Below are 27,246 nucleotides of genomic sequence, written 5' to 3'. Positions count from 1 at the left end.
GAAAATAAGACTTTTTAATCCAGAAAATCAGCCAAGGGTTGACAACAGGGAAGCTTGTTTCTTCCTCTGAAAGTACAAGTTTGTTGCCATCTTGGAAAAAGGAGTTTTCAGTACTTCATTTCAATACATTCAGTGTATCTTATCCATCCTAGCCAAAGCTTTGTTTTTTTAATCCTCTGCTGGGGGAGTTAAATTGCTGAAAATCTTCTTACCTTTACTATTTCCCACACCAGTACCTTTGGTGGGCTGGTCACTGTAGGTCAGTGGGAAGGGGTCACCAGGGACTGCAATGCAGATTTCCTCCAAAGCCATAGAGAAAAACCACATATTTGGTGTCACCTATGGTACAATGAGGAGGGATTTGGGCTGGTGCCAGCTCCCAGAAGTCTCTCCAGTTGTGGTTTTCTATCTCTTGTCCTCTTGCTTCCCTGTCTCCTTCCCTGGTAACTCCCTCTTGCTCTGTTTTCGTTTCTCATTGTGCAATCCATCTGTTTATATTAGATTATAAGATCCTGAGAAGAAGGATCTGATAATTTTTAATAACTTCACGCAGTTGTGTACACTTTGCATATCAAAGGTATCTGATGCTTTCATCCTTTTTCCCTTCCTAGAAGTGAAGGTTCTCAGCAAATAAATGAGGTGACTGTGGCATACAGTATTCTTTGGTGAAGAGGTGAAGGCAGAGCTCCCTTTCAGCCTATTTACAGTCCCTTGCCTTAAAGAAATCAGGAAACATAGCATTGCAAAGAAATATTAGTGCAGTAATATATGCAATTACTAACTGTAATTGCAATTACTAACAATAAATATGGCTGTAGAACTATGAAAAATATACATTTTTGCTTCATACTGATTAGGTTTCACAGTGATTGCTGAGATTGCATGATAATGGTAGCTTTTGAAAGCATATATCAAGTGAAGTAACTGTTAAAATATTCATATATTCTGTAACTAAAATGAACAACAATAATGCATTTTATATTCAAAGCATACTTAAAAGCTGGAGACTGCTATACGCAGAATGGAATATACATTTTATCTCTAAAGTTTATAATTTGAGAAAAAGATAAGAGCTGATTATTTGGGTATTACTTTTTTTTAATTATTATTTCTCCTAGAGTCTCGTGATCACTTACCACTTTGCAAATCTGAACCTATGCCTTTGTGCTTCAGAAAACTGTATGCTGTATATATGTTGTTTCATAATTTGAACAACTCTGGAAGCAATAGGGTTGTTGTGAAATACTTTGGATTTCTGACAGATTTCTAGGGAGCTTAGACAGCTACAAATATGATGGCAAAAAAATTACCATTGTAGCCGTGGGATGTTTTTCATGAGCTACATTGTGAAGTAACACAGACAGTTTTCCAGTCATTTAAAATATCATTTTTCTGCCAATATGTTGTGAAAAACTTTTGGAAAACATAATTCCTGAAAATGCGGACAGTTTATGTAATGGCAGTACTACTGCTCAGTTGAATAAAAGAATATCATCACCAAGAAAAACTTGGGCAGGATGGAATTATATGTACAAATGAATAGTGTCTTTGAGAAAATTAAGAGTTAAGAGTCTGGAGCACGAGTCTTAAGGAGCAGTATCTAAGAGAGCTGAAATTGTTTAGACTGGAGAAAATGGGATTCAGGGTGGCCATTATCTACAACTACCTGAAAGGAGGTTGTAAGTAGGTGGGTGCCAGTGTTTTACCCCAGATCAAGAGAAAATGCCCTCAGTTTGCACCAGGGGATTTTTAGATTGGATATTATGAAAAATGTCATCTGTGAAAAGATGATCAAACATTGGAAGAGGCTGCCCAGGAAAGTGGTGAAGTCACTGTCCTTGATAAACACATGGATGTGGTGCTTAGGGACGTGGTTTAGTGCTGCACTTGACAGTGCTGTGGTTGGACTTCATGATCTTAAAAGTCCTTTACAGCCTAAATGATTCTATGAAAATTCTTGGCCAAGCATACTTCTTCAGGGATTTCTTTGTTAAGGTGTTTTTGTGCCCTGGTATTGCTGACTGGCACATCTTCTGTGCTTGCCAGGAGTTTGTTGGCTTGGCCAGAGCAGTCAGTGTTGGTGCAGTCTCCAAATGCATGGGAAAATCTGCATTTCTTGGAGACAAAAATAGGCCAGGAGTCTCTTGCAGGAGTGACCTGACATCTGTGGGATAAAGCAAATGCATCTCAAACAAGGTTTATTTAAACATCCTGACACATTCTCAGAAATGGAAGAAAGGATTCCAGGTTCACTTGGGTAAACAATTGGATCAGAAAGGTTTTAGGAGTAGGGAAGAGCTGGTAAGGAGTAAGCAGCAAAGAATGTACCTTTTAGAGGTCTGAAGGGGCTTAGCAGCAGTTGCCCAGTTAGGCCTGGAAAAGACTATAAAAACAAATGTGATTAAGTAGAGAAAAATTTAAGTGGAGGCATTTCAGAATGAGGATACAAAACTATAAATAGTACATCCCCTTAAGCAAAGGGACCAGAGAATCTCAGAATTATTAGAGAACTGAAGCATGAAAATGTGGTTCAATACCATGGCTATCTGCTGAAGAGATCATATGATCAGGCTAACAGAGGTGTTTGTATGTATGGTCTGAGCTACTGCAGTTCTTAGGATGATGCAAGATTTTAGGGGTAACTTGAAAGGAAGAATTGGAACTGTGCTTATGAAATTCATTGGTAAAAAAATTGAGAAGCACTGGGAATAGAGAGAAGGAATGTAATTTTTTCTACAGTTGGAAAGCTTTGAGATCTGGAATAATAGAATAGGATGAAATGTGAAATGTATCGTGTGGAATCTGGGGAGTAATAAGAAAACGTGAGAGATTGGGAGCTTGTCTTTGGAGATCATAAAAAAAAATCATCTTACCACAGCAAACAGAAGAAAAAATATGAAGGAAGGATTCATTAAAATACCAGTGGTGTATGGAAGCTTTACCAAGCCTTAAATGTGTTCTGCTGTTAGAAATTTTGCAGTTTGTTAATGCGAGGGAAACCACAGTGGCAGAGATAGAAAAGTTTGAGATCTGGAATAATAGAATAGGATGAAATGTGAAATGTATCATGTGGAATCTGGGGAGTAATAAGAAAACGTGAGAGATGGGGAGCTTGTCTTTGGTGATCATAAAAAAAATAAAATTATCTTACCACAGCAAACAGAAGAAGAAATATGAAGGAAGGATTTGTTAAAATACCAGCGGTGTATGGAAGCTTTACCAAGCCTTATATTTGTTCTGCTGTTAGAAATTTTGCAGTTTATTAATGGGAGGGGATCCAGAGTGGCAGAGACAGAAAAATCCAGGGGCCACCATTCCTGCACATAACTTGTCTGGTGCTGGCTTCATCATGTGACGTGGGAAAAGATATGTCTTTCAGTTTGGCAGAGATAGAAAAGCCAGGGGCCACCATTCCTGCACATAACTTGTCTGGTGCTGGCTTCATCTGTGACATGGGAAAAGATGTCTTTCAGTTTAGAAATAAATGTTATAAATGCCAGCAGTGCTCACTAATGGATTATTCTGTTGGTTCTGTTAATGTATGATAATGTTAAAGTCTCTTTTCATCAAGGAGGACTTCATTTTATTTTTAAGAAATGATAGAAAAGAACTATGAATGTGGATAAATGAGAATTAACTCTTATATTTTTTTTCCAATGGGACTTTTCAGAAAAAGTAATTCTGTTCTTTTGTCTTTCAGCCATGGAAGAGTTAATAGTTGAGCTGCGCCTGTTTCTTGAACTTCTGGACCATGAATATCTAACTTCCACTGTCAGGGAGAAGAAGGCAGTAATAACTAACATTCTCCTGAGGATACAGTCATCAAAAGGTCAGTGCTGGGGTGTGTTTTCTCGCTTGCAAAATGCACAGAATAAGTCTGTGCTCAGTGAAATAACTTTAAGAGCTGAAGACAAGCCCTAAGTTGAAGCAAGACAGAAAGACAGGGTGAAGCCAAAGTGTAACTTTCCTGAATGCTTTCCTTTGTGTCCAGCAGTAAAATACAGCAAAAGGCACACTTACAAGTATGCTGGGTGCACATGGGTGAACCCAGCCACAGAATTATTGCCTAGGTAGAATGTTTTCACTTCTGCTGGTAGAGTGGCTACTTCATTTAATTTGTGCCAGTAATTCTGTTTGTGAGTTTTGATGCCAGAGAGTGCTGGCTGCAGCACCGTTTCATCTGTATCAAATGACCCAAATCCATCAAAAGGCCTGATACTGAGGTGGAGTCTGCTGCATAACTGATACAGGAGTGCCAAGCCAGAGATAGGAAATGGTTGTCAGAATGTTTGGATTGCATTTTGCAATTAGACTCACTTTCTTGTTTTCTTCCTATCTGAAAACCATTTTTATTGCACAACTTCTTGTCTCCATCAAGATTATGGAACTGAGTGCAACATAAGTGATTCACTTATAAGTGTACAGGAACCTTTCCACAGAGCTTTAGTAAAGAACATTCCTCACCATTTTTTCTAACAGTAGCCTTATATTTTTTACCACACTCTTCTGTATGCAGTGACATCTGGGCCCTAAGACCTCTGTCTCCACTACCTCTGACAGAAGTACTGCCAGTGTAAACCCCCAGTTTAGATTTTTGAAAAATACCAGAGTTTGTTGAAGAAAAATGGCACATTGTGAGAGCAGCTGTATTTCTCTTGATTTGTTTCTTCTCTGGTGCTAGAAAAATGTGGTCTTGTTTGATGCAATGTTGCCCCCATTTATTAAAGAAATAGTTTTTGCCGTGGGATTCAAGTCCAAGGACATCTTTAAAGTAATGATTGTCCTCTTTTCCATTTTGACATTCTTAAAGACCCCACCACTATTTCTACCTTATACTGAGAGAACAACGTAGATAGCAATTTCTATATTGTGGAAGGAGTCTTCATGCTCCAAAAGCTCATCAAAATGCACCAAACTCCCCAAAAATCTGTAGGGGTGAACTTGCAGTTTATGTTTAGAAACAGCTGTGCTTTTTGGCGTTCAAAATAATCTCAGCAATGCTGAGCTGACACTGCATGTTCTTCTTGCAATCTTTACAAATAGATTTGTTAAGAAAAACATTGGACTTTTTCTAAAGTCAGGTGTCATTCTGTTGCCAGCTTTGAAAACATGGGGGAAAAGATTCTCACATTCTTTCTTTTGCAAGTGTGGATGGTGTTCCAGGACAAAAACCCTCCATTTCACAGTGCTGAGTATGTTCTAGAGCTCAGTTATTTATGCTGTTAAATTGTGGAGTGATGATTGCACTGGTTTGGCCTGAGCACACTTGTGTCCTCTGTCAGTTCCTAGGTATGATGTGGGAGTTAGCTCAGGCAGAGATAAGAAGACCCAGAACCATACCTTTCCACTATTCAGCACCTACCATTTAGGTTTTAAAGCGGATTTCAGGCTCTGTAACAAGATCCATCTCATCTAATTCCAGGATCCATCCATCACCAAGGTCCCTGTGAGATCCATGTATTAAGTGGTAGGGCTTTGCTCAGTGCAGTTGTTACTGGAACATTTTACTCACCTCTAGTGCCTTCGTTCAAGGAGATCAAATGTAGACATTTCAAAGAAAAGCTGTAAAAGTGATTAAAGGATCCAGAAATACGCCTTCAAATTAACCAAAATGGGGTGTCATAATTAATCTTTATGTAGAAAAGGAGTGACTGAGAACAAGCTCCTAGACTTACTCAAGAGTAAATGCAATGGCTGAGTGCTTGTTTCAAAGTGGAAATAAAGCACTTTTTGAGCACTGAAGCTATGAACGAATGGAAGAACTTAGCAAGATCTGCATGCCATTGCTGGCATATTATCAAGATGGAATATTTTGCTGAAAGCGATGCTCTAGTTCAAACTAGAGTTAAGGAAACCCCATAGTTGAGTTAAATAAGAGATCATAGGACTATGCTTTATATATCTATAAACTTTAGTTTATGTAATTGAGTGGAATTTAAGCCAGCATGGCCCCTAAAGAAGCATCCAGTTTCTCTCCCCAGGCTACTCATGTATTGCCTCTTCCTTTCTGCTGGCACAAACATTATTTGCTTTTTTTTGCTGGTTTAGTCCTAAGCAGTGTCACTTCCCTGGTCTGGTTCAACATAAGGCCACACACATGCTTATGCTGGCTCAAAGGAGAGGTTGGTGCAGGGACAGGAACAAGGCAGGGAAGGAGAGGAATTGCCTCCTTGGGAGCTCTGCCATCACATCCTGGCCCTGAGTGTGTGTGAAACTACCCAGGGAGTCATGTACTTTACTGGAGCCGACCCTGCTGCTTTTTTTATCAGTCATAACATTCAGTACTCCCATCCCTTTGAAACTATTCATCTCTTCATTAAAATTAAAAGCAATAAAAAGATGCATAAACCCACAGTACTCTGTAACTAAGATGAACTATCATTTGGAGTCTGTTTTTCAAATTGTTGTTTTACTCCACCCACACAACTCCACGAGAGCCCTTGGGTTGCTGGCACAGTTTAAGAGGCTTGAGGACTGTGCTGAGTTCAAGTTCTTTAGTTGCATTTGCAAAAATCAACAGGGTGAATCCAACAGGGTTTTTTGATTGCTGGAGGAAACCATGTAAGATCAGTGGGGAATAGTGATGATGGATCTGGGGAACTGGGAACTGGCTGGCTTTGTTAGAACGTCCAGAAATGAACAATTATGTTTTTCTTTGTAAAGGTGTGGAAGTTATAGTGATGGGTGGGTTGGGCTTCAGTAAAACACTTCAAACTGAGTGACTTCTTACTTGGGGAATTCTTTAGAAATCGTTTGCTGTGTTTTGTTCCATCTCCCCTAAATGCACACTGTTTTCTTCATCTAATATCTATCAAGCAGAAGAACTGGGCCAGGCAGATGTGTTCTTCAAGTTGTAGCTGCTTGGCCTCAACCTGCCCTGCATCCAAACTAGTGGTTACTCTGAATAGCTGGCAAAACTATAAACCTTATTTTTCTTCCTGAGCCTTGGCATGCCCAGTGGAGTGTAGGTCTGAAGAAAACACTTGGCATTTCATTCTAAAACTCAGTCTTTCTTCTAAAAAAACAAAGACACTAAGAGTTTATTTTGGAGTATGAACTGATGAACTGTTGCTGGATTTAATAATTTTGTATGACTGTCAACACTGCCTGTTTTCTTTCACAGGACCTGATGCCCTATACCTTTTGTACTCGATTTGAAGTATAAGTTGGTAGAAGAAATTAGAGCAGGTTCTTGTTAACATACATATAGAAAACTGGTGAAAATAGTTTTATGTGTAGGTCTGAAGAAAACACTTGGCATTTCATTCTAAAACTCAGTCTTTCTTCTAAAAAAACAAAGACACTAAGAGTTTATTTTGGAGTATGAGCTGATGAACTGTTGCTGGATTTAATCATTTTGTATGACTGTCAACACTGCCTGTTTTCTTTCACAGGACCTGATGCCCTATACCTTTTGTACTCCATTTGCAGTATAAGTTGGTAGAAGAAATTAATTGTTAGAGCAGATTCTTGTTAACATACATACAGAAAACTGGTGAAAATAGTTTTATAGAGTCAATAGTATTTACTTGGAATAGTTTGGGTTTTTTCAGTAAAAATCCCTTCATATATGACTTCTGGTTGTTATGGAAGGCATGGGAGACTTGGATATGTATAGCAGTCATAATATGGACTGATCACTCATCCTATGTAAAGAGCAATGAGTGAAAGTTACACTGGAAAAAAAGAAAAAAGAAATGTTTCCCAAGACTAATCACTCTCTTGATTTGTAGGAAGAAAGAAGAATCTGTAGTCTTTAGAGACAGTTTAATATATCAGTGCTGTTTTTCAACCCATGACTTCACAGCCAGTGGGACTGGGATATTATGACAAGAAACGTTTCATCATTGATTACATTTTTGAGAATTACATGATCTTGACCGAAAGGCATCTGTTTGACTATGTAAATATATATTTTAAAAATGCAGCTAAACACCAGGAACTAAATTCCATCTAGGGTTATGCAGGGTACAGTCCAAGGACTGAATTTTTGCCAGAACATTGAGGAGATGCACCCTAATCTTCTTTTGATATTTAGAATAAACTATGTAAATATATATTTTAAAAATGCAACTAAACACCAGGAACTAAATTCCATCTAGGGTTATGCAGGGTACAGTCCAAGGACTGAATTTTTGCCAGAACATTGAGGAGATGCACCCTAATCTTTTGATATTTAGAATAAAAAATATCCTGTTTCTATGAAGGGAATTCAGCTGCGATTTAAATTATTGTGCCAAAAACACAGAGTGAGTTGGTTCTTCCTCTTTTCTACTGTGAGGGAGATGCAACAATGACACAAAGGACCCTCAAAGCAGCTTTTACATTCATTCTTTTCCCATATCAAATTAACCTCGGAAACTACGAGGTTATTAAAAGAAAAAATTAGTAAGAAGGAGATGGTGGGAAAATATACCCAGTGTGCATTTCTGTTAATGGTGAATTGCTTAGGGCAGTGTCCCTCAGCAGTGCTCCAGGCTGGGGTGTCACAGCATCCTGCTCCCCAGGACTTAGGCTCACACCACAGCTCCATCATCAGAGGTGGTGGTGGCAGCAGGTCCCAGGGAGCATGGGCACTGTGTGCTTGGACAAAGAGCTGTCACCATCACTTCCAAGAAAAGCAGGCAGATGGGGGCTCTTCTTCTTCCCTTTCTCCATTCTTTTGGCATGAAAGATGGTTAGGGGCTTGTTTCTGCATGATGGCCTTGTCCATCCAAAACGTGCCACGGGAGCCACTGTTGATCATCTCCATTGAAAAAGGCAGCTGGTCATGTACTGCCCACAGGCTATGTTTCATTCACTGTGTGGTGCCACTGGGATGTTTTCAAATGTGGCTTATTCCCCCAATAAATATTTTTATCTGGCAGGCACCTGGCAGCATGTTTGATGTTTAAGTCTTTGACTTTGAGATGGATGGGCAGTTCAGAATGATTTCCTGTAATTTTTTTCAGTGTCTGGTATTTGTTGATCCAAACAGCATATATGTCATTATCATATAGAGCAAGTATGTGTTTGTTCTGCTTGATTAAATTCCTGAATTCCCAGCATTCTTCCAGTCCTGCCTCAGTAACTGCACTTGGGAGGTGGGCTGTGATCAGAACTGCATGCCAGGTTTCAGTGTGTGACAGTCAGACATGGGATCCACATGTGCAAAAAATACCCCATTTGCATCCACCAAGGTATTAAGTGATGTCTGTTGCTCTTCCACAGGTTTAGAAATAAAAGAACATGTCCAGAAGCAAGAAGTTGCCAACAGTTTGCCAGCGCCTCCTCAGATGCCTCTGCCAGAAATACCTCAGCAGTGGCTGGTGAGTGTTATATTTAATTATATAAATATATACAAGAGAGAATGTATTTATGGTAAATCCTAAAAGAAATGGTTACAAGGGAGAAGAGCCTGCAGGTCCAGGGAAATAATTATTCCTCTCACCTCTGCTTTGGTTGAGGGAATTTGGTTCAGCCTGTAGAAGAGACATCAAAAAATTCCCTATGGTGAGATAAGCCTGGGAATAGGTCACCTGCAAAGGCTGTGGAATGACAATCCTTGGGATTTTCAGAATTCAGACAGAACTCTGAGCAACATAGCCTTAATTTCAAGGGTTGACCTGTCCTATGTTGGAGGTTGGCCTAGCCAAGCTCACAGGTCCCAGACAGTTTCTTACACTTTTATTGGTAACATTTCCTGGAGCAAGCCTAACAAGAAGACTCCTTTCAGCAGCTGAAAAATTAAGCTGCAGAGTTTTAAAATGAAGGAAGAATACTTCCTTTTTTTTTTAATAGAGTCTTTAGTGCCTTTTCTACCCATTCTCTGGGTAGGAAATTCCCTTCAGATCAAGCAGATGCACTGATTCTTAGAGGTGTTTATAGCAAAGATACTGATTGTAATCTGTAATTCAGTCCTCCAGTTGGGAGCAGCTGTCTTGTTATAGAAAAAAAAAAAAACTGTAAACAAGTTTCAGTGCTTCTCTCATAGTGACTTTACAGTAGACATGATGAAGAAAACATTTTCAACATTTTTTTGGAGAAGTGTAACCATATTGTGGAAGGTGAAAGGTTGTGAAAGGTTGAATTGATACTGATAGTATCCATCTCTTCATTCTTGGGTGGAAAATTGTGTGCACAATGATAAGGACCATCCATGGAGACCCAGGTTCATTGGAACACAGATGGAGCTTACAGGGCCAGGGTAACTGGATGGCTGATGTTCTGCCTCATTTTAGCGTGGTATTTTGTTATCACATTTATGCCTGGGCCTGAGGGATATATAAGCCAGTAGCATCTTATGAACATAAGAACTAATGTATGAAATGGAACTCCTGGGCAGCCTTTTGTAAAATGCCATGGACTGCAGGAAAAAAAAACCGAAAAAACAAAAACAAACCCATAACAAACATCTATTGTATATAATACCTTAATCTTACTTTCTTCCTAAGTAATGCCAGCTTTAGGTTTGTGACAGTAGATTAATTATGCATCTATTTAATGGATGCAAAAGAAGCGTTATTAATATTCAGTGAAACTTAGAGAATCCATTTCACAGTTAACAGTGCCAGAAACTGATTATTTTTATTTAATTCAAAATACATACTGTGCATAAATTACAAGGGAAAGGGTTCAGAAGAGGGAGGAAAATTATGCAAAATGAACATGCCTTTGAAATGTAGACTTCAGGTACTTCAGGTTTCATAAACTGAAACCAACCAAGATCCTCATTCTTTTATATTTGTGTGGGTTCAGTTTGGCTCTGAAGATTCAAGTTGTTTTTCTTAGAACAACCCATCTCCTTTTCCTTTCTCATACACTAATGTGTAAATTCCCCTAAAGTTGGTACAGCTGCAGCGAGTTAAATGGTGTGAAGTATGAATTGGGTCCAGGAGGTCAGCACTGGTTTTTGCAGTAGTTAATTTTGGATTTTTAATAACAAAAATATTTCTCTGAGATACTGTGGGAATTACTATGGAAGTTGACCCAGTTAGAGCTGCCTGGTCTGCAGTGTGGTCTTCCCATGCTGAGGCTGGCAAAGTGGAGTTTGAACCTGGTCCTCCCTTGTGATCTGCCTGTAACACTGTGGATATTTGCACCTCAGTGAATTCAAGTTTTTCCATAGTGTTAGAAGCTGATTTTTGCCAGTGTTTCTGCAGTTCTGTTGCTGCTGTCAGGCAGTGGTGGATTTCACCTCCCTCTCAGTGCCACTGTGAGATGAGCCAGGAGGTGTCCCAAGCCTGTCATTGTCTTGCAATACCCAAATATATGTTACAAATGGTGATATTTTAATATGGTAGCACATTGTAATTTGTGAAAAAGATCACAGACTGCTGCTGTTCTGCAAAAGACCAGGAGGAATCAGAAGGGAAAGACAAAACCATCAGCTTCTTGTCCTTTGAGTACTATGGTAAGCTCAGAGCCCAGTCTGACTTTGAATTCTTCTCCTGAAGTCACATTGATATAACAGAATTGATCATTATATAATTGATCATTTCTTGAAAACCTTTCACTGTTAGGTGTCTCTTTATTAATCCCTTGTTATTATTGATATGTTCAGAGACTGTCATCTTTCTTTTCATGCACAGGACATTAGTGACAGTGGCCAAGATCTAATTCTCTCATCCATTACTGCTCTTGCATGGTGATTTTCAATGCACCCTGAGTCAATGGACTCCTGATGCCAGTCTCTGTGAAAACTGTACTTAATTGCAGCGATATAAATACTGAGCTACCTTTCCTAGCTACTTTTCAACAGACTGAGTTTTCATAGCTGAGTGGAAAAAATTCCCTGGGCCCACCAGAGGCTGGAATATCATCTGCTGGTTGCCCTTCTTCACATGGCAAGTTGGAAGTCATTCTCTGTGGCACCTCTTTTTGACAGATATTCAGGACAGAAAGTTTTTTCCACTTACTAAGTAACATCTAGTGATGGTCTCAGCCTCCAATGAAAACACATTGTGCTGCTGGAGCATAGGAATTTACTGGAGGTGGGAATCAATAAGTTCAAATAAACTATACCCTGTTTAAAAACCTCTGGGTTTAGCCCATCAGTTATTGAATGTGATGAAAATCAAAGGTTCATTTACACCACTGTTTCTCTTTATGTCACTCAAGGATTTCTGCATTCAAAAATGTTTAGTCTGAATTGGTGTTTAAGTTTCTACTTCTGTAAAGATGTGTGGGTGGGAAGGAATTCAATGCTCCTTAAAGTAGTGCCAGGAGCCAGAATTATGTGTGGGCAGGTGCTGTGCAAGGTTTCCTTTGTAAATCTGTAAATAGACCTGCATATTTGCTCAGGCCGAATCTTTTATCAGTTTTGTTATTCATCAGCCCATGAACAAAGTGTATAAAATTCATTTTATTGAGACATACTGTTAATAGTTTAAATGGAGTTATCAAAACACATTAGAGCCTGGAGAGTTTTCCTGGACTCAGTGGGCTTTGAAGGGACAAAGTTGAGGGACAATGTTAGGCCTTAGGTATACTTGAATTAAGAAAATCACTAAGCACACAGTCTCTTAGTAATTCTCTTTTGTATGCATTTCCTTGGCTGCATATGGTCTAGCAGACTCTGTCAGGCATGGAAAGCCCAAATCCCCTCTTGCTTTAGTCTTGTGTGCAGCTCCTTTGGGTGGCTGGCAAAGTAAAGGCTGCAGGTAAAGGATGTGAGGCTTAAGGGCAGCTCTGGGTCCCTCTGCAGAGCTGAGGCACCCCTTGTCTGGGTGCATTGCTCTGAGCTTGCCAGCAGGGATTCAGTGCCAGCTCTGAGGCTTAGTTTGGGTCAGCTGCAGAGCAGGAGGTCACTGTGTTTGAAGTGGACTCAGATCTGTTCTTCTTTCCTGAACTTTCTCACTGCCAGGGCTTGTCTTCAGCCTGCCTCACCCACCTCTACATCAGCAGCTGCTTTTGTGGTGTTCCCCTGCTCTTCACAGGCACAGAGCAGGGCTCCATGGTGGCTTTGGAGGAATAACAGAGCCAAGCTCTGTGCATGCTTCAAAGTGCTGCTGGTGTTTAACACCTGGGATCCCATCACTGCCCCATCACCAAGTTGCCTTGCAGTACATTTCCCACAGAGGCAGTGGGATAATATCCAGTGTGTCCTGCTGCTCTGATGTGCCTGAGGATTACTGGCATAAATTACCCACAGCGTGACAGTGACAGAATACTTGTAGCCTCCAAGCATTTGGTTGTCATATTACATCTGACAGTTGGTGATTTCACTGCACTGTACTGGCCAACAAAATCAAACACAAACAGCACACTTAGCTGTTTTGCATGATTTTCACAGTGAAATTGAGTGTATATTCTGTTTTTCTTGGAATATTGACAATTTAATAATTATTTAACCGCAACAAATGTTCAGCAAAATTCCAGAACCCTGCAGATATGAATCAAAAGAACAGGTCATCTTCCTTCGTCCCACTCCTGCACAATACACATTTACTCTGTAGGAGTGCTTCATATAAATGGGTTTCCTGTTGTGGAGAAATCATTTGACAGCCTCCCTTTATCTGGCTGCCTGTCAGGTAAACTCTTAGATGTTTATTAGAAAATGCTGAAATGAGACAGTGTCCTTGGAGAAGAAGAAAAATCACCTGGAAATTGAAAGGATTCTTGAGGTGATATATCACTATTTATATTAATTATTCTTTGCACAGCAAACAAAAAAATGCCAGTTTTTGAGCTTTTTCTAAAGTATGCCTTGAGAAAAGTGCCATAACAGAAGCAAGGGGTCCATGTGTCAGGTGGGTATTTGGGAATCTCTGTTTCATCTACCTTTTTCTTCTAACACTGAAAAACAGTTGCTTTTCTCTGTTTTCTTTATTCTCTGCTTCTCTTTAAAGATGATCTTAAGACAGTATTAATTTTCAGGTTCTTTCCTTCCTGGAGCAGAGTCAAAAGAAGAGTTGAAAGCCACAAAAATAAATTTAACAAATATTCATTTGTTTCATTCAGAGCTGGCTATATCTTCAGCTTGAACAGGTCTGAGCAAGTTTTCCCATAATGAAGAAACAAGTAAAGAGGCCTTTTTAAATTATCAGTGCAGTTACTCTTACTGCAGACAATGATAAAACATTAACCCTTTCAGAAGCCAGCTAAAATCTATTCACTAGCATTTAGGTTTCTTTAACCCGCAATTTCAATTTTAAAGTTGTTCCACCATCCCAGTGTTCGTTGCCAGTCTTTGTGTGTTTAAGTAGGTCTTTTCCCCTCACCACGGTATTTGTGCTTCAGATATCCTTTGTAATCCCAATCATTTTCCCCTCAGGTTTCATTTCATTCCACTGTGTATAAGAAGGCTCTATCAGTTTCATTCTGAGCTGTGGTTTAGTGCTAGTGAATGGTACCAGTTTTTCTCCCAAGTGCCTGCTATAAGTATCAGGTACTTTGATCATGGGTGACCAGAACAGCAGTCTGAACATAGAATGAACATAGAATGTTCATTAGGTTGGAAAAGACCCTTAAGATCATTGAGTCCAGCTGTTTGCCTAAAGTTCCTACTAAACCGTGTCCCCCACGTGCCACATCTACATGACTTTAAATAGCTCTGGTGGTGGTGACTTCACTGCTTCCCTGGGCAGCCTGCTCAGTGCTGGGCCACCCTTCTGGTGGATACATTTCTCCTAATACCTGAACCTTCCCTGGCATGTCTGGAGACTGTGATATTTGTCCTTTGTACCTGGGACACATTTCTCCTAATACCTGAACCTTCCCTGGCATGTCTGGAGCCTGTGATATTTGTCCTTTGTACCTGGGAGAAGAGACTGACCCCACCTGGCTGCAGCCTCCTTTCAGGTGAGGGATAGGGTCTCTCCTGAGCCTCCTTTTCTCCAGGCTAAACACCCCTGGCTCCCTAAGCCTGTAGGATTTGTGTTCCAGACCCTTTCCCAGCTCTGTTGCCCTTCTCTGGACTCACTCCAGCACCTCAGTATCTTTGTTGTGAGGGGCCCAAAAGGCTTTGAGATGTGGCCTCACCAGTGCCGAGGACAGGGTGACAATCCCTGCCCTGGTCCCGCTGGCCACACTGTTCTGATCCAGGCCAGGTGCCATTGGCCTTCTTGCCACCTGGGCACACTGGGATTGTGGAATATAACATGTCATTGCATAAGGAATAAGGATGAAGAAATGTATACCACCTCTTTTTTGTGTTAGCAGTGCCTTGCAGGACACTCTAGTTGCCAATTCTGTTTTCCATGGTTGAGACTGGTGAATTATTGTTGATGATTTATTTCACATTTCTGGTACCACAGAAATGTTTTAGTTAAAGCAATTACCTTCTCAGTTAATTTATAGTATACCTTTATAGCGATACACATCACCATATTTCAAAACTTTCCTCATGTCTAAGCTGCCAAAATGAGCTGTTCTCAGCTGCCTTTAGTTGGAATTTGCATTTAAACTGGATGAGTTAGAGTAGAATTGAACTCCTTTACCACATTATTTTTATGATCATTGTGAAGCTATTTGACCTTTTGTCTTTTTTTACCTGGATACTGATAATCTTTGACCTATTTACAAGAAAATTATTAAATTACTAATGCCACAGATTTCATAGGATATTGTCTTACCATTTACTGTAGAATGCTCACACTTCCAACCTCAGGTTTTTAATTTCTTGTTTCTGTCCATAAAACCCCATGCCTGTGTTGATAGTTAGGGACCACATTTTTTGCTTTGCTGGTCATGCTCATTATATGTTCTGTGCACAAATACATGGGGAAGGAATTAGGCCAGTAAGGACCAAGTCTCCTCTTGTTTTAATTTGATGCAGTGCTCAGGCCCTTAGACAATATAGTTCCAGAGGAAATGGCATTGCCTACACTTTTATCACTGTACTGTCTTGTCCTCACTGTCATGTCACACACTTGGATGAGTATATTAAACTTCTGGAAGAGAAAGGTGATTTTGTCTTTTCTGGGGAGTACAGACACTTCTTTGAACACAGTCAGAATAAACAGCTCTGACTGAGAGCCCCATGCTGCTTAAAATTCAGATTAATCTTTCTCATGTAATATGTATGAAAGTGTTCCCTAGTATTAATTAAAGCCATTTCATTTCTTGGTATACACAGACCCTTTGCTTGACATGAGTCAAGTCTCTTGTTTTGTCTGAGTGATGCTTCCAACTGGCTGTGTAATAATCTTTTATTATAAATTATGAATGATACAGAAATACCTTGTCTTTGTTTCTGGCTCATTTGCTTTCACTTCTAATTATTTTGTTAGATCTTCTGTTCCTTCCATTGAGTCTGGAGTTTATTTTCACTCCAGTCTTCCACAGAGTTTGGGTGTAACTCTTTCCAGCTACCTGTCCTTTCAGTGGTGCATTCCATGCCCCAGTCTTTTTGGTTTTATTTACTATCTCAAATAATATGTATGTAATTACATAGAGCAGGAAGAACTGAGACAATTTATGTCTGGACACAGACTGACTGTGCCATCACAGGTGCAAGAACCGACTGGGTTTTCTACTCAGTCAATGTATGTGGTGTTCTGGCTCTGTTTGCACTTGGTCCTCTTCATGGCCATCTTTGCCTTCCTGTTTCTCAGGTGAAGGGGTTACTCAGATAGCTGAGCAGATGTGTTGCACCTTGTGAAATAGTAACTCAGCTCCTGGTGAGGTGCAGGTGTAAATGCTCTCCAGACAATCTTCAGATCAGACTGTGGAGCCATAGGATGCCCTGATTCATTCTTTAATACGAACAAGCCTGTTCAGATCTCTTTCCCATCATCAGGCTGTGCTCTCTGAGGCTGTGATCTGTTTGTAGTCACTGTACATACTAAGCACTTCTCCAGTGATACCTTTAATTATGCATTCACCCCCGAGTCAGCAGACACGCTCTCAAGCTGTGTCAGATGTTCCTCCACTCCCTGGAGGACAGGGTGCCAAATGTGTGCCTGCTGTTCTTAACCTTAAACCTGCTTAAATCCCTGCTCAGGATCATCCCCTAAGGAAAAGCTCCACTTGAGCTTATACTCATCCTCTGCCTGGTGATCACTTCCACTTCTTTCCCCCTTGCCCTCATCTGTTCAGCACTGCAGGAGCTGGTGGGTGACCAGTTCTGCTATTCATGGGATTCATATTGCTGGATATCCCATCATGTCAAACTCTGGTTGCTGGTTTTTCAGGGAATTCCTTCTGTTTTTTCCTGGTGGCACTGGCATTGTAGAGGTGTGTGCAATAACTGCATGTGCAGTCAGAGATGGTCAGGTGGGACTACACCAACAGCCCATCAAGTGGCCCTGTTACCCCCTTCTGGTGGGACTGGCAGGGTTACTCCATTCCAAAAAGTTGAGCTTTGTAGCTGTCTGGTTTTGCTGCCTTTTGTGCTCAGAAGCTGGGAAGATAAGTTGTTAGACTTCCTTCACATTATTTGGCTCCCACTTTTGTGGTCTCCAACTGACAAGCTCAGAAATAATAAACTTAGAATAAGAAGCAGAGGTCAAATGAAGAATATTTCTCAGCTTTTCCTTGTGTACCCTCAGGCTAATATTGCACAGCTTAAAATGGTCTTAATGTCCCACAAAGTCAGCACTTTTGTCCTGAATAAATCGAAGGTCCATCCCGCTCCTCAACTGCTGGAAATAAATAGTGGATTCTCTTTAGTGGAATTTTGAATTTGTTTAAGGGCTGTCATAGTAAGCGCATGGCAAGTACTAATGCCCAGTTTCCAACCTTTACAGTGTTAAAAAAAATCCTGATTGAACTGTATGCTCAGGAATTTCGTGAATTTACCCAGTTTGTTGGTTCATCTTGCTTTGTGGCCTCCATTTCTGCCCATGTGGAGTTAGGGATCACAGAAGTGTGCATACTCTTCCCCCTGCATCCAGGCTGAAGATGCAGTGGGGTTCTGCAGAGGTCAGGTCTATGCTTGCTCCAGAGCAAATGATATCTGCCTGTCTCAAAGTTTGTTCTTGACAGCCCTAATTCACCTGCTGGCTCCTGAACAGCTTTCTTGGACATCCCCAGTGTGTGACCCATTTTCCGTTCTCCTGTTGCTGCCTTCAGCACTGAGGGGCTGTGTATGAGCTGGATCCAGACTGGTGCTTGATGCAGTAACACAGCTGCAAGTGTTTGCACTGACAGGCTCTGCTAAACTCACTGTTTTGCCCTGGAATCTCCACATCCTAAATCATTGCATAAAGGAAGGTATTTCTTTCTATTTTTTACAGAGTGTAAGTCTTCATTGGGGTGTAAAGTGATTTTATATCCTCAGGCCTCTCTATACATTGACATTTATTTTCCTTTGTCTTTCAGACTACTTTCCATATTGTTTCCAGATTATCAGATAGACCATCTGATAAATAAAAGTTACTGTCTTGCTCAGTACCCTTGGACAGAAGGGGGGAAATAAAGTAGTGTATCTCTTAGGATAAAGGAAGAAAGAGTTTATTTGTGGTCTGTGGAATACAGGTGGGCAGGTGGAGGGGAAGATCATAATATGCCATTAAATTAAAATGCCCATACAAGCCTGTTTCAGAGTGCAGTCGGATAACAAATTTTACCATTTTGTTTCTTTCTCTCAACAATCAATCCTGTAAGCTGGAATTGGGCATCGCATGCTCAATCCAGTCTCTGATTTCATCAGAGGTCTCAACTCTGCAGTGTAATGATCACCTCATCTGCTTCTTGGTTTCAATTAAAGCAGCTCCCAGTTGTCTCAAACCCAGGACCTGACAAACATCTTCATCAGTACTGATTCATTATTGCTGTTATTATTCTGGACAACAACGTATTATATCTTTGTCCCTTTTCCTCCAAGGAGATTAAAGTAATGTCAATTTCTTTTCTCAGTTCTTATTCCTGTGACTGGGAGAGGTGGTTTATCTTGAGTGGCAACATTCTCTAGGTTTTTTCTCTGTTGCCTGTCATTAAAACAGAACAAAACAAATAAAAAAGGAGAAAAACCATGCTGATGCCTTCCCTGCAGGTTGCCAGGTCTTTCCTCCTGATACCACTCAAGCTACACATGTTCTGGTCTTTTTTTTATTTAATCTTTTTACAGAATATGTAAATAATTTTGTGGGGTTTATGGCCCTTTTATATTTTCAGGTAAACTATAGAAAAGGTATTGAATAAATACTTAATTCATAATTCATAACTTCATCAAAATTCTTCCACTAAAAATTGCTGAGTGGAAAGAATGAAGCAATACAATTAGCAATAGTAAAAACATTAAAGAACTATAAACATTAGTAACTAATACCAGAATGTACACATATATGTTTTTACATATCTTGGTGGTCAAACTCATGAACTCCATAGCTGCCATAAGATGTATTTGTTTATGGTACAGATTTGAGTGAGATTTTATTTTGTATTTAATGAATTGTGGTTTCTTTTAATATTAAAGCAGCCCCACTTTTATCAGAAAGTATTTAATGTTGGATATTTCTCTTTCTCCCTTTAAAAAAAAATATAATTGTTTTCAACTTTGTTATGGCAAGCACTGCAAAATGCATTTCAGAGAGGAGGGCCCGGTTAATTCAGCAATGGATTCCATCTGTGTTGACCTTGGCTGCACAGCCCAGCCCGCCCCAGCTGTATGAAGTAACTGGTGCTCCAGCAGGGTTGAAATCAGACAAGCACCATTTGTGTTTCATTTCCTTTTTTTTTTTTCCTTTCTGAATAACATTTCATCTAAAAACAAGGATTTTTTTTTTCTCCTGATCTTTATGGGAACTTCTTGTTTGTCCCGGGATAAAATACAGGTTTGAAACTTTGGTGCTCTGTAAAGTCAAAATTGGAATGACTCAGAACACATATTTCCTGGGTGAATGAGGTTCAATAATGATAGGAATTTCATATATTGTATGCACCTGATGGAAAAAATGGTTTAAGGCTAGACCAAGAAATTAATTTGTCTAATGAAAAAGGTGGTATGAATCTATACCGCCCCAGGAACAAACTGTGACCCCAGCTAACAAGAACAAGGTTCTACCCACTTGTGTGAAGGGGGAAAATCAACTCTTTGGAGGCAGTTCTGCCTCTTGTGTCTACACTTCAGACTACACAGAGGTGATATGTGTACAGCAATTCATAATTGCTGTCAATTTTCTGACAGCAATGAACATGTAATAATTTTTAATGTCCCTTATGGCTGTTGTACAGCAGCAGCTAACCTTGAAAAACTCATTTATTTTGTCGTGATGTGCAGGTTGTCAATTTGATTTTTTTTCAGCAAAATTATGAGATCACTAAAAGTCATATTTTTTCTTTATTTTGCTTCTTAGACGGATAATTTCTCTAGCAAATCTGGTCTGTGAGGAAATCTCATTTGGCTCACGTTATAGTTAACAGTAATTGCCAACTGTAATTTGTAGTGGATTGTGACATAAGAAGCTGGCTGTACTGTTTGCTAAGAGAAGTAATATTAGTGTAAATTTCAGTCTGACCAGGAATTTCTGTGTTCAGTCGTGAATCAGTTCTTATTTATTAAGGAGTTTTTTCATTTTACATGGTGTGCAAAGGCAAGGGAATGCACAAGCACTCACCTGCAAGGTGGAATAACCTACTTAACAGGAGTTTGACTACAGAGCACTCTAAGGGTGGGACTCATTTGGTGATGGTGTCAAGAATTGGGTGACTGGTGTAGGTGTGTAATCAGCAAGGAGATTTGGAGATGTCTGGCTTTGCAATACTCAAGATGAATCCAGCCCTGAAAGTGCCCACAGAAGTAATTTCACTGCAGGTAATGGCACATGTTATTAAAGCTCAGGCTCCTCCCGGGTAACTTCAGGTCTGTAGCAAAAGAGGAGCACACAGTCCCTGTGGCCTCATCTGTGTGATGTGGAAGAAGCCCTGCTAGGCTGGTCAGCCCCTGAGGTACAGCCCAAAAGTGTCTTCATCTGACCAGGTTCTCACTTCAGTGTCTCCCTTTATTCCCTTAGTTTACACTAGGTCAGTCCAGTGCAGACAAACACCAATGCATCTCTGTCACTCCATTTTAAAAAAGAATTGGAAAAACTGTTACTGCAGAAATGCAGTTCTGCTTGCAAGTTAATTTTTTGTAATCTTTAAATAAACCACCGGTGCTGAAAAAAGGCCTCAGTATTTTCTCTAACACATAAATATGAAACTAAAAACCTGGGGCAAATATGAATGGGTTTCATAAAACACAGTTGTTTTGGTACTTGTTAAGGAAATAGAACAGTAAAGTCATATGGAAGAAGTCACAGAGTACTAAATTTACTTTTTTAAATTTACTTTGTTTATTATATCAACATGCCACCAGTTGGTCAGTTTTAAATTAGAAACAGGTTTATGTTTAAAAGAAGCATTGTAGAATTTGACCTAGTGTTTGACATATTTATTTTGTCATGTTATAATTTCTTGATTTTTCAAACTTTTCATTGTTTGTAGATCACTTTTCTCTATGTAGAAATATAATTATAAACATTAATATGTATATTAAGAATTGATTTGCCATTGAAGAAACACCTATCATGAAAATACAGTTCAATTTTATGTCCTTGGTCTCTGCCAGCCCAGGCTATTTAACTTTTCTAGTGTCCAGCCAAACTGCTGTTTGCTTTACAGTTCAATTTTATGTCCTTGGTCTCTGCCAGCCCAGGCTATTTAACTTTTCTACAGTGTCCAACCAACCTGCTGTTTGCTGCTCTAATGTGAATTATTTTAGGTGTAAAATGCTAATGAATTAGACTTAATACTGTAAATTGGTCTATGCATAGAAATCTCTTACCTACATAGACCCATTAGATTTAAATGGAGAACTATATCTTTTCATCATTTTTACCACTTAATGCTGTTGTAGAGAAAAATGCTTCTAATGTAGCTGTTACATTGATCTTGCCATCCTTAGCAATGACAAATAGGATTCTACAATTGAAATCTCTTACCTACATAGACCCATTAGATTTAAATGGAGAACTATATCTTTTCATCATTTTTACCATTTAATGCTGTTGTAGAGAAAAGTTCTTTTTAATGTAGCTGTTACATTGATCTTGCCATCCTTAGCAATGACAAGTACGATTGTACAGTGTTTATAAAAGGACTCACTTGGAGGACATGCAAAAAGTTTTTGTTTCTTTATCATGACTAGAGGTAAAGGTCTGGACAATAATGATGCATTAAAAATGTATCAGCATAATTATGAGGCATAATTAAGTTGCTTCACTGCTTCAAGTCTCAACCTTTACTTATTATTGTTTAATTATAACATCATCTGAGGAACTTGAGATTTGGACTTGCTTCTCATCTAAAAGATGCCACCTTGCAGAGCATCTAATTGAGCTCTCCAAAGCCTTGCCTTTGGAGATAGTTAATATAAGGAATATGCACAAGAGCAGGGTTTATGAAGCTGGTTGCATTGGTACTGATCATGAGCAGACGTTCTGCCCATGTTTAATTTAACCATTTCTTGGTCTGTAATCACTTTTTCTTTTTTTTTTGTTCATTTAGCCACCAGATAATGGGCCTCCACCACTGCCAACATCCTCCCTTCCTGAAGGCTATTACGAAGAGGCAGTGCCACTTAGTCCTGGGAAGGCTCCTGAGTACATCACTTCCAGTGAGTAAGATATTTCTAGGCAGTTTCTGAGCAGCTGGTAACTCCAGTGTCCTTAAGCTTTTTTAGTATTTGAGATCTCTCCAGTCTCAAATACTCCATCTCTGTTGGTGCTGTGGTGGTGTGTCATAAGAGTCACTTTGACAGTTTGTTCCAGTTCTGGTTATCCTTGATGGCCATGCACTGGATTGGTCTGCAGAACTGTTTTGGTGTCCACTGGAATAGTTTGCAGAGCTGTTTTGGTGTGCAGTGGATTGGTTTGCAGAACTGTTGGTGCGCTCAAACCAGGCTCCTTTTAGAGAAAACTAAACTTAGTACTCAAGTGAGGAGCACATAAACAGGTTTCAGCAGTATTGCACACAGAGGGTCCAAATTAGCCAATTAACCTTTTAGACTGCTCTGAACCACAGACAGTGGGGGCACTGAACCAGGAATACAGAGTTAAATATTGCCCAGAGTAAACCCCTCTAAATTGATCACACTGTGAATGTGGAGGTCTCAGGAACTGGTCCTGATTTGCACGTCTGCCTGCTGTGCCTCTATTACATTGAATTGCTTGCTAAACTAGACAAATAAAAAGGAAAAAAAAAAAAAGGAACTGTTGGGAAGATGTGATTTGCAGCATTTCTGATGCCACATTGTCACAGCAGCTCCCACAAGCCATGTGTGATGCCCATGGCAGTACTTTTGTGACCACTTGTTCAGGGCAGTAGGCAGAGGGCTGCCTCTGCCTGTCTACCAGAATGTCCTTCTGCAGCACCCAAATGTTCTTTTTCACACTGAAACACTTCCCCAAAGACCTGTGCTCTTCAGTGGAGCTGTGCTGAGAGCACCCTGATGAGTCACTGCAATGACTGCTGTGACCTTTACACGGGGTCATTTATGTACCATCTTTTTTGCTGCTTTTTTGTTGGCTGGAGTAATTTATTACTTGTGTAGGGCTGATTTATCACTAATCTGTATTTTCTATGGTCCAAAGATTAAAGTCATATCTTCCCCTATTTTATAGCCATTTTAATTATTTTAAATTATCTCTCTGTTCTTAAAACATGCATAGGAGTCACCTTAAAACTAAAATACTATTCATCTGTGTACTGCACAAACTGATGTTATCTAGCAGATTTTAATTAACCTAAGAAATTCAAGGTAAGAGTTTCATGTGCTGGAAAGCAAATGAAAGAACATATGGACTTGGAAGAGGAGCAGAATCACTCTACTCTTCATTTCCTCCCTTGAAATGCTGCAGGGTGGTCCTGCTACACCCTGTACCCCTTCTGACTTGGGTTTTGGTGTTAAACAAGAGCCATGCTCAGGCAGAAAAATATTAATAGTGCAAATATTAATAGCACTGCTAAAAAATCACCTAGGGAAAAACAAGAAAAAGTGTGAAGCTGATTTCTTACTGCACTTAACCATGTAAATGCATAAAAATATTTAAGAAATCAGCCTTAAAAGTTCATTAATAATTCCATAATTTAAGTATAGTGTATATATATATCCAGACATTTAAAGATCTGTTAGTGTGACTTAGCATCTCACTTGCTGAGATTTTGTTATATCTTCTTATGCTCTGAACTTTATCATATCTTAAAAATTGTGTTAAAAGAATTCCTGCCATCACTGGTAATGAATTTGTTTTTAAGTTCAATTGTGCAATTAGTAATACATCTTTACTCATGCAAAATGTCCACTAAAGCCAGTTGTGTGGTATTTGAAATCAGCTACCAAAGTATATTAAAAGATATACCCTTAGCTGTTTGGAGTATTTGAGATGGAGAAGACAATAGAAAAAAGTGCTTGAAGTAGAAGTGCAAGAATGCATCTATTGGGATAGATATCATTATTTTAAGTGAACATTCCCATATAATATTTTTGTAATGTCATTAATAACAAGGAGACTTACATACCATGTGTCTTACCTGTAAAAGTAAACAAGCACTGAAGAAAATTGCAGAACATAGTCATGAAAATGAAATAACTGTAACTTTCCCAAGTCCCTGTAATTGGTTTGTAAAGAAGTACTTGCATGTAGATGAAAAGTGTGTATATGACTTACTTGTCTGTGTTTGGGAATATATAAAATATTATGGTGGGTAGATCCTGCCCCATAATGTATTCTTATGACCTTTGCCATATGGGGTGTTTGTTTCTCATTGTGGTGTACTAAAGCAAGATGAAGATGTTTCTGTGTGAAAGAATTACAGAAAATGAAGCTATCTGTCAAATAATATTTTGAAGCTAATGAAACATTACCTAAAATTCTAGCTATGTATTCCCAGCTTATTGTTTCATTAAAATTCACAAGGTGTCTGTATGGGTCTTGGCAAAGTGTCTTATGTTTAATTAAAGTAATGCATTGGTATTACTGAGCACTGAAACAGTAAGTTGTTCATGGCTGACTTTCAAAAGCTTTTGCTTAAAATGAATCTTCTTGAGGTTTTCAGTAATTTCAGTGTGCTTCATGGCTAAGTGTTTTAACCTAACACTTTTACACTTTTATTAAAGATTATGACTCAGATGCCATGAGCAGCTCTTACGAATCCTACGATGAAGAAGAGGAGGATGGAAAGGGGAAGAAAATGAGACATCAGTGGCCTTCTGAGGAAGCCTCTATGGATCTGGTGAAGGATGCCAAAATCTGTGCCTTCCTTCTTAGAAAAAAACGATTTGGGCAATGGACCAAACTACTGTGTGTTATCAAAGAAAACAAACTACTGGTAATTCTTATTTTCAGCTAGCTATATTTTCTTTGTACCTTTTAGATGATGTATTTATTTTTACAGGAATCTGATTTTTGGAATATGTTCTGCAAACAGTGGCCAAGTCTGCAGTAACCTTACCAAAGAGTTCGGTCATGATTTACCCAAGAAGCAGAAAAGCACTGAAATTATAAGTGTATCATTTCACCACTTAGAACTTTGATTTTTATTTCACTTAAGCTTGAACCCTAGCAGTTCTCTGATATTGGAAAGAACATCTGGCCCATTATCTTCTAAAATATTTAATTTGGAAAAAAATAGTTGCTGAAACTGTAAATCCAGTCTTTCATTCCCTGCGGACAAAAAAATCTCATAGGGAGCTCTGTGTGTGAACTGTTGGATCAGACTGCTGGAGAGAAAAGTCCCTTGTTGGACTGAGAATTCACTTGGCAGCATATGCTGTGGTAATGTACACACTTTAAACTAAACCTTTGCCATCTGTTCTGCAGTAATTATGATGCAGTATTCACGTGATGCACAGCTGCATTATAAAAGGGACAGGAACAAGTGGATGTATTTATTCCTTAAGCAAATCTGATATGCTTCTTTCTCATTGGAGGCACCAGTGAAAGATTCCATGAATTATCTGCTCACAGATGCATTTTTGTTTTCTGAAAAGAGACCTTAATTGAGGGAAGCATTTACTGTGTTGTTATGAGCCAACTAATGCTTATATTAATCAATAAGTTGGGGTCCTTGGTGCTCCTGCCTTCTGATGTGGTGCTTCCAGCCAATGTGCCTAATTACACAGCAATTACTGCACTATCCCAAATGTTAAAAGCTGGTTAACAGGTCATAGAACATTTTCTGTAGAACCTCTCTGTTCTGTGTGGTACAATGTAGTTTAGCTGTGTTCACTTTCCAAGTACACTTGTGCTTATGGCAGTATAGAAAATAGCAGGATATGACATGGATGTAAGAGATTTCTGAAAATACACTTGGAATGAATTTGCTAGTTTGCAGTGGCTTTATTTTTTGTACCCTCCTGTATTTAAATGTAAAAAAAAAAGTTCATTCTGCTTCAGCTTTTATTATATTCTTATAATGCCATTATCCTTAATGCACATTTTTATCTCATATATCAGTATTATATCAGATTTCAGCACCATCTGATAACAGCTTGAAGAAAGGAAAGATACAGAGAAACAGATTTTTCCCTGAAGTCATACAGCATTTGTTCTACAATTACATTTATTGTTCCATATAAAAATATGTTATTTTTTATATTTTCATTTCCTCTACCCTCATGTGTGGTCCAAAAAGCTTTTTTTTTTCCCTTATAGGGATCATCTTTCAGTAATTCTATAATGGGGATTAAGAAAATAAAAGTCACCATAGGAGTCTAACAACCAAGTTACACAAGATTGGTTTATTGTTTGAGGGAGGACTTGGACAGTTAACTTATGAGATATGCAAGTAAAACAAATATGTGTTCTTAGGGATTAGTAATTGCTTGTGTCATAAATGCAGCTGTCATCATAAAACAAAAATATTTTAATTAGAATTAGACATTAGAAACAACTTTTAGTAGGGAATTACTTTTCACTTAAAGTCCGTTAGGGACTCATTTTTCACTTAAAGTCTTTTAATATATACATACTTCAGTTTTAGCAATGTATAATTTTAAATAAAATATTTTGATTAATATAAAAGGAATTACAAGCTGTTTATTGGTTCTTAAAGTGAATAATGTTGTATACATTCAAGATTTCATAGCTTGAAAGCTTAGTATTTTTTAAATGTTGCAAATTAAAAATCTGTGACCAAATTGGAGAAATTTTGGTGTAATGGGCTTTGGAGAGGGAAGGCTTGTCAGTGATCTGCAGAGACTGGTTTAGAGTTGGTTGTATTTGCTCAGCCTAACTTGTAGTGTTTATAACATACTTTTATCAATTGTCTTCCAGACAATTGCATCCTGGCATGAATACTGCTGCAGACATGCAGAAATTCATGTGCTTTTCTCTATTCACA

At 39.0% G+C, this 27,246-nt stretch overlaps 1 protein-coding gene across 2 annotated transcripts in view; it reads left to right on the top strand.

The window, feature by feature from the left end:
- Positions 1–27,246, top strand: part of AFAP1 (actin filament associated protein 1) — a 111,423-nt gene that overhangs the window by 45,383 nt on the left and 38,794 nt on the right. For both annotated transcript variants that reach the window (XM_039728913.1, XM_039728912.1), the window contains exons 2-5: positions 3,701–3,829; positions 9,211–9,308; positions 22,411–22,519; positions 25,022–25,233. In XM_039728913.1, the coding sequence (XP_039584847.1) occupies positions 3,703–3,829; positions 9,211–9,308; positions 22,411–22,519; positions 25,022–25,233 (546 nt within the window). In that variant the 5' untranslated portion in view covers positions 3,701–3,702. The remainder of the gene's footprint in view (positions 1–3,700; positions 3,830–9,210; positions 9,309–22,410; positions 22,520–25,021; positions 25,234–27,246) is intronic.

The sequence above is a fragment of the Passer montanus genome, unplaced genomic scaffold (assembly GCF_014805655.1).
Source record: "Passer montanus isolate IOZ18808 unplaced genomic scaffold, ASM1480565v1 scaffold67, whole genome shotgun sequence".
NCBI classification, from domain to species: domain Eukaryota; kingdom Metazoa; phylum Chordata; class Aves; order Passeriformes; family Passeridae; genus Passer; species Passer montanus.
This window is presented reverse-complemented; position numbering and strand designations above follow the sequence as displayed.